General features: G+C 46.5%; 2 protein-coding genes across 2 annotated transcripts; one reads left to right on the forward strand and one right to left on the reverse strand.

Annotated features, from left to right (window-relative positions):
* Positions 1 to 388: 388 nt before the first annotated feature.
* LOC139660307 (high mobility group nucleosome-binding domain-containing protein 5-like) lies at positions 389 to 2761 on the reverse strand. Its single transcript, XM_071538409.1, has 3 exons — positions 2704 to 2761; positions 1547 to 1997; positions 389 to 1463 (listed from the first exon to the last, which is right to left on the reverse strand). The coding sequence occupies exons 1-3, from the start codon at positions 2759 to 2761 to the stop codon at positions 389 to 391; spliced, it is 1584 nt and encodes a 527-aa protein (XP_071394510.1).
* Positions 2762 to 2829: 68 nt separating this feature from the next.
* On the forward strand, positions 2830 to 7236 carry LOC139660305 (catechol O-methyltransferase B-like). The gene is given in 8 exon segments (XM_071538407.1): positions 2830 to 2947; positions 4284 to 4454; positions 5485 to 5602; positions 5728 to 5823; positions 5826 to 5930; positions 6019 to 6116; positions 6118 to 6144; positions 6913 to 7236. Coding segments are annotated over 7 exon segments (687 nt in total). The 5' UTR covers positions 2830 to 2947; positions 4284 to 4391; the 3' UTR covers positions 7093 to 7236.
* Positions 7237 to 8231: the final 995 nt, after the last annotated feature.

Below are 8231 nucleotides of genomic sequence, written 5' to 3' on the forward strand. Positions count from 1 at the left end.
GAGGGTTGATTCTCGGTATATGGCTGTTAGTCACAGCAAGGAAACAGATTTTATTTCAGAAGAGGCTGAAGGCAGCGAGACAACAGACTGCTCTCTGGCTGCTCAAAGGCGACGCAAGAGGGTAAGCTAACCTGGTACCTAACGTTAGCATGTGTCGCGATGACGATTCTCTCCGCCCAATCAGTAGTCTGTAGTGTTTTCACGTCACCGTTTGGTATCGCCTCAGCTCGCCTCAGCTCGCTTGGAACCTCGACGGACGTACTACGAAAAAAAGTACCAGGTACTAGGTAATATGGTACCTGGTACCTGGTACTTGCCCAGTGGAAAACCAAAAAAGGCGAGTCGAGCCGGTACCATGCGGTGGAAAAGCGGCAATAGTCTCCGCTGCTCAGTGCCAATACTGAGGTCCAGTCTGTTCCTGCTGAGCTGCGGCTGTCTCCTGTGCCTGGGCCGCGAAAGCTCCCTGTCCCCGAGCTGCGGCGGTTTCCTGTTCCTGCGCCGCGAAAGCTCTCTGTTCCTGAGCCAGAGTTGTCCCTTGTTCCTGTGCTGCAGCGCTCCGCTGAGCCTGGGTTGCAGCAAGCTTCAGTTCCTGTTCTGCTGCAGTCTCCTGTGGATGTGCCTCAGCAACCTCCTGTTTCTCTGGCTCCACCGGCTCACCTGCCAGTCTTCCAGCTGAAACAGCCTGCACCCGGACTCCGGTCCTGCACTCCAGCCTCCGGTTTCTGGTCCTGCACTCCGGTCTCCGGTTCTGCATTCCAGTCTCTGACCTCCGGTCCTGCTTTCCAGTCTTCGGCCTCCGGTCCTGCTTTCCAGTCTCCGGCCTCCGGTCCTGCTTTCCAGTCTCCGGCATCCGGTTCTGCATTCCAGTCTCTGACCTCCAATCCTGTACTCCAGTCTCCGGCCTCCGGTCCTGCTTTCCAGTCTCCGGCTTCCGGTCCAGCATTCCTGTCTCCCGCCTCCGGACCCCGGTCCTGAACTCCTGACGCCGGAAGCTGATCCCACAGCCTGCCCCGACCTGCAGCCGGATCTTCTGGTGTCGGCTGTATTCCCTGACCTCCAGAGCGGCCCAGCCTTTGTCGCCGGCCTCCAGAGCGGCATAGCCTACGTCGCCGGCCTCTAGAGCTGCTCCGCCACTCTGGTCGTCCTCCAGAGCTGCTCTGCCACTCTGGTCATCCTCCTGCCCGTCCTCCAGAGCTGCTCTGCCACTCTGGTCGTCCTCCTCCTGCCCGTCCTCCAGAGCTGCTCCGCCACTCTGGTCGTCCTCCCGAGCTGCTCCGCCGGTCTGGTCATCCGCCTGCCCATTTCCGGAGCTGCTTCTTCTACGTCTCCTGTATCCAGGCCGTCCGCCAGAGGCTTCCTGCTCGGCCTCTGTTCTGCCTCCAGGCCGTCCGCCTGAGGCTTCTTGCTCGGCCTCTGTCCTGCCTCCAGGCCGTCCGCCTGAGGCTTCCTGCTCGGCCTCTGTCCTGCCTCCAGGCCGTCCGCCTGAGGCTTCCTGCTCGGCCTCTGTCCTGCCTCCAGGCCGTCCGCCTGAGGCTTCCTGCTCGGCCTCTGTCCTGCCTCCAGGCCGTCCGCCTGAAGCTTCCTGCTCGGCCTCTGTCCTGCCTCCAGGGCGTCCGCCTGAGGCTTCCTGCTCGGCCTCTGTCCTGCCTCCAGGCCGTCCGCCTGAGGCTTCCTGCTCGGCCTCTGTCCTGCCTCCAGGCCGTCCGCCTGAAGCTTCCTGCTCGGCCTCTGTCCTGCCTCCAGGGCGTCCGCCTGAGGCTTCCTGCTCGGCCTCTGTCCTGCCTCCAGGCCGTCCGCCTGAAGCTTCCTGCTCGGCCTCTGTCCTGCCTCCAGGGCGTCCGCCTGAGGCTTCCTGCTCGGCCTCTGTCCTGCCTCCAGGCCGTCCGCCTGAAGCTTCCTGCTCGGCTTCTGTCCTGCCTCCAGGCCGTCCGCCTGAGGCTTCCTGCTCGGTCTCTGCCCTGCCCCCAGGCCGTCCGCCCGAGGTCCCTGGCGCCGTCCTTCAGCGCCCAGGCCACTTTTTGCCTGTCGGCCTGTTTTAGTTTTTGCCTTTTTGGATCGCCTGCTTTGTTTTTGTTCTTCTGCCTAAGTTCAGCTATTAAAGCTCTTGGTTCTGCCAAGTTCTCTCTCTGCTGGTCATTGCATTTGGGTCCAGTTTCCTGAGTTTTCCCTACACGTGACACTTATTAGATTATTCTGATATGACTCACCTGACTATCAAAAACCTTTTTGTAAGTATACAGAGCGAGGCTGGATAGAAAGGGGATTACACATAGTTGGAAGGTAACAGTTTGCGTGTATAGTAATGGGATTACAGTGATTGGATTAGACAAAAAAGATGTAACTGTAATCCGTGACAGTAATCATATTACAGGTACCTTTGAATAAAAAAATGGGATTGCTAGTTGGATTACTCAGAAACTCATCAGAATGGAAATAGGGTATTTGGGTTGTGGAATTATCCACCCAAATGTCATTTTAAACAGCTTGAAATAATGAGCAGTATTGGCTGCAGATAATGATATTATCTGTAACCAATATGACTCATTATATCCACACTCAAATTACAGTTAAACTAATAAATCAGATTACGTTGCTGAGTTGGACTAATCCAGTGGAAACCCAATTGAATTGCTACCCCCTCCTTCCCAGCAGTCCTTTGTGATCTAAATTGTGCGTGTGTGTGTGCGTGCATGCGCGTCTAACTGTGGATGTGATCGCTGGTTCCCCCAGTGAGATTTGGTCTGTTGCGCATTCCTTGCATGCTCACATTAATTCAGCGGTGCACAGGGAGGGGGATGGAAGGAAGAGGAGGGAGGAGTCAGTCCCATGAAAACGAGAGCATATGTCGGTGTGTTAGAAAACTAACTAGAGTAACAGGCTTTACTCTACCGGAGGTGGCAACAAGAGGAGGTGTGAAGCAGACAGGGAGCACCGCCTGCCCACACATGTAAGTCTTGTTTTCTATGTACTAGTAATGACAGCTGCTTTAAGAACGCATCTTTTTATGGCTAACAAGTGTTTAGTGTGTGGTCCTGCGTTGCTCAAGTGGTAGAGCACAGTTTAATCTGGTTTCAGTTCCTGTTTTTGACGCTCAAACTGAAAATGTGTGCACTCATGGTACTGTAAAACACTTTGGAGAAAAATGATCCACTAAATATAAATATTGTCTGGCATATTAAACATTCCAAGCTGACACCACTGTGAAACTTCTCAATCATCTCAATCATGGACATTTTCCCCAGACACTATTCTGTGCTTCCTAAGTAATGCAGAACCTTTCTTTCAAAAAGGCCTTAATGTTGTGAAAACTTGTCTGGTTAAACATGCATATTCTTGCTCTCCTTCCTGTGCTTCTTGTATCTGAGATTGAGTCTTTTTGTGATGCATAAAGTCCAAATATAGTTAAACAGTATGCACAGCATGTATCTTGCTATTACGCAATCTTCTGTTACATGTCTATACACATCCTACCCCGTTTTCTTTATGTTTGGGGACAGCCATCAAAAGAATCTCAAGACTATTCTCTCTTTAAAGCTTACATTTCTGTGTCTGAAGATCCCGGTTCACAAGTGTCCATGTACATTAGATTGAAGCCAAAGTAAAGGTTGCCCAAGTCCCAGTGCTGTGGCTTTTGTTACACAGCTCTTAACCTCCGGGCCAGTTGCCATGCAACTCAAAGTCCAAATCAAGAGGAATTACCTCAGCTACCATTGGTCTTTCACTGTTGCATTATAAAGGAAAGGTACAAGAGTTTCCACGCCAAGCCATGCTCATTTCTTCTTTCCACAGAAGCATCCCTTGTTTAATATTCTGGCGGTGTTTTTTCCTTCTTTTGCTCTGTTTTCCTCAACCCATCTATGCTAAATTCTTAAGTTGTCAATAGGAAAACTGCACAAAAAACATCCATTATGTTGGGTGTTTATGTCTTATTGCAGTGGATGGCATATTGAATTTGATGTTTGCTTATGTTGATATGATGTTATATTGCTGAGGCTCGGTGTGTGGGTTGGTCCTGGCAGCAGCAGATGCATGATAATGAAAACAGGGCAGTATGAGTGTCATACGCTGCATAGTAAACACCCATCTCATTAACCCAACACAAAAGAGGAGCGAGGGCTGAGAGATGAGAGCTATGGGCGTTGATTTCCATAACCATTTATTTCATGGAGATGTGTTTATCATTGCTGTTCTGTTTCTGGTGTATTTATTACAGCAGAAATGACAACATATTACGTCTTTCCACCACGCTGAACTGATGTTTACTCTGTCTGGTTTGGTTGTAGGATGTGGCTGACTCTTCTTTACACTTGCACCGGGGGGCAGCCGTGCTGTATGCTCTGTACCGGTGGGTGATCCCCGCTGCTGTGCAGTATCACGCTGGATTGGCGCTGATGTGGCATGATGTCATCGTTGAGCGGATGCTGGACACCCTGACCCAGTCCACACGTCCTCAGGTAGGCCTTGAATATACACCGGTCTGTTTTCACTCGCTTCTCCCAAGACCAGACTGCATGCACTCATGATCAGGTCATGATCTCCGCTCTCCAACCAGAAGGTTTTGTGTGACCTGGTCTTGTAAGAAGAGAAACATGCGTGAGTGATGATGGAGTGTAGGCTGACAGATGACAGTGCTTTGCAAGAAAAATAAATGTAAACATACCTATAGGTCAGCTGCAAAAACATCTATAACACCTTCTATGAAGTACATGTATGTACTTGTACATGTATGTATGTAGTGCATTATACAGTAGGGGTAGTTGTAATAAGCTGTTAACATGTTTTAAAGTGCTCTGACACTAACTTTAAGAACTTACTATACTATACTGATTATACTGAAGTTATGAAGCCATTCATAATGTTTTATTCATACTTGACTGTAACAATGTGAACAAGTAAAACAAGTAAAAATGTCAGTTTCATTTATAAACAAACAAAAAACAAGGTAGTTGAAAGTGCAATCTCAAACAAAAATCAGTTAGCACATTATTGAACCTCCGAGCCCATTCTACTTTGAGCTTAAACTCCTAATCGGCTTTGTGTTTTCATCCAGACTTCCTGAGATTTACACCAAAACAAGCAGTACTGAAGGCAGTCAGTGGCAGTTCAGGAGCGGATTGGCTCAGACGAGTGGTGAGGTTACTGGTGGGCCCTAAACGACGCAACACAGTTTGCCACACAATGTAATTTGCTGACCTAGAAATCTGAGCCACACAACAAGTGCAACAGGCTAAAAGAAAGGCAAGATGTAGGCTAGAGGGCAGAGAAGCAGACTGGAAGGTTGTTGGTTTGAATCCAAGCCATTATGATAATACTGATATGCATATTAACAGTTAGACATCAAGAGGTGTAAATTGATTGATTGATTGACTTTGTTCGATAAATTAAAATACCATATACAAATGTACATACAGTACTAAATTACAGAGTGTACTGATCATTGTAAAGTAAAACACCAATGTTTTTTCCCCCAACTGCTCCCTTCAGCGGTTTCTGAGTGCAGTACAGAAGAACGCCACTAGAGGAGACCCTGGGAGTGTGGTCAAAGCCATCGACCACTTCTGCAGACACAAAGAATGGGCCATGAATGTGGGGGATGAGAAAGGTACTGATTTATACCATGTGTATTAATGCTGAAGAGGAAAGTGATGCCTTTCCTTGAACAGTGTTTATGTTTTTGTTGTCCTCACCTCCTTGTGTTGTTGTGCGTGTCTGTGCTGTTTGCCGCAGGGTCCATCCTTGACTCTGTGGTGTGTGATGTGAGCCCTGCCACTGTCCTGGAGCTGGGAACCTACTGCGGCTACTCCACCGTGCGCATAGCCCGCCTGCTTCCCCTGAAGCCAGACTCCTGACTCTGGAATTTAACCCCCATTATGCTGCCATTGCTCGCCAAATCATTGCTTTGGCAGGAGTAGAGGACAAGGTAAAGCCAGGTGTGGCCAGACAAACTGAAACAAGAGTTAATATGAATTAAATGCTGTTACATTGTGCTGTATTTTTTATTTTTTTTTGCAGGTCCAGTTAATTGAGGGGCCGTCTGGGACTGGATCCCCAAAATGAAGGAGTGTTTCGGGGTGGAAACATTTGACTTGGTGTTCCTGGATCACTGGAAGGATCGCTTACCTTCTCGACACAAAGTTGCTGGAGGCAAGTGTTAACTTTTATACATACAGCCATTAATAAAAAAAAAACTCATTGAATTATATAGTGTTACACAATACTTTATATAATACATTAGTATCCTGGCTGTAGACTATTGAGTGATTCCTTCAGATCATGTACTGATCAAGTATACACATATGCATACACACATTCACAAACCACTGCTTAAGCATTGATAACAACACACACTCAGTCACGGGGGTTGGATTCTTGACCTCATTCCAAGAATTTATAGTTTCTGAAGGGAGTCTAACATAATAGGGAGTCTAATGTAGTCCAACCTAGCAGACATTATTTCTAATCTAATCCTGAAACAAACTCCTTATTGATATTGTTGGTATTTTCCAATTATGTGCTATAGTGCGTTTGGCACTCTACAATAACTATTAAAGGCCAATTTTTAACTTTTTAAATTGAAGATACACAATTTGGGGTCTAAAGGTATTTTAGTAAACGTAATCTTGTATAAGGTGTAAATTACTGTATTCCAAAACATTTGGATTTTTGGACAGCTCCAAATCATATGAAAAAAAGATTATTTGTGTTACAATGCCAACGTAAATCATTATCACGTAATTTCATGAGTTTCATTTTCCTTGGGGTGAGATTGCTCTGTTGGCAAATTTGTACTGTATGACTCTATTCCTCACGGAGTTTGTTACATTTTCCATATACCATGACCATGTTTTCTGATTGATGTTTTCAAATCATTTGCCCAATGCCTTGTATGACACCCGCGTTCCTTTCCATCAGGAGTGCGGCCTCCTCAGGAAAGGCAGCGTCCTGCTGGCAGACAACGTCGTCTGCCCCGGGACTCCTGAATACCTGGAGTACGTCCGCGGCAGCCGGCGCTACGAGAGCCGCTACTTCAAATCCCACCTGGAGTACACCAAAGTGGAGGACGGCCTGGAGAAGTCCGTTTTCTTAGGGTAGTTTAACAAATACTGTCACATATTACACTACCACTGGTAACACCTTACACACATAGGCAGAGGTTCATCTGTACCAGCTAAACCAGATTTCAAGGTCCCCACGGGTCCTTGAAATCCTTAAAAGTTTGTGAATTTGAGGAAAACAATCAAGCCTTGAAGGTTTTTGAAATAGACATAAATAGACATGGGTCATTGAAAGTGTTTGAATTTATATATTTGTGCAAGAATAGAAATTGAAGTTCTTTTGATATTTTTGTACTTAACGTTAGTAAATAGGTACGTTCCGCTGTCTACATGTGTGTCTCCTGCCGTCTGTGCGTCCTTGTTTCACGCGCCACCTGCCTCGAGAAAGTGCAATGGTCACCTGCGTGCATGAGTGATTGGAGTCGAATATTCAGTGTTATAACAGTAATTAACCTTGATCCGTGTCTCAAACTATGCCGTGTTGGGTCCTTGAATTTGAGGGACTTGGGCCTGGAAAGTCCTTGAAAGGTCCTTGAATTTGATGTTTAAGAAGGTGTGGGAACCCTGTGTTTTGTTTTTGTAGTATATTTTGTAAAGTGTTAAATTGACATTAAAAATAACATGTAATTGGAAAACAAATCATATTGTAACGTGTGCTTTATTATTTTGTAACACCACATGATGGAAGAAGTCATTTGTGTTGTAATACTCTGTGCATCTGTGAGTTGGAGGCAGATGTGATGAGATTTCTAAATTGGTACAGTAGGCGGCAGTAGTGCTCCTCTGTTAAGCCTCTAATTGAGAGTTGATAAGCATTGAACATTCTCTTTTGCATTATATTTCATACTAAATATCATATGACGGACCATTGAGAAAAGTGTCTTTTATTCCCTACGTTATCCTTCGATTCACAGAGGAAATCCAGTGGGCGATAGCATCGGTAGCTGTGTATAACGTTTGAATAACTGATTCTGGGGCTGGAAAAAAAACATCTTGTTTTCCAGAGCAGAGACTCAAATCATAATGTATCTAAGAGGGAATCCAGCTGCATTGTTTGGTGCTGATAACCTATTTTCTGGCCTGATATTCTACTATTATGCCGACATTAACAGGTGTGTGTGTGTGAGAGAGAGAGAGAGGAATGTGTTTGTGTGTGTATGAATGTTGTGTGAATCA

Source organism: Centroberyx affinis, unplaced genomic scaffold (genome assembly GCF_046629955.1).
Source record: "Centroberyx affinis isolate AG114_WGS23_722 - 3 ecotype Tasmania unplaced genomic scaffold, CSIRO-AGI_Caff_v1 ptg003268l_1, whole genome shotgun sequence".
NCBI lineage: Eukaryota > Metazoa > Chordata > Actinopteri > Beryciformes > Berycidae > Centroberyx > Centroberyx affinis.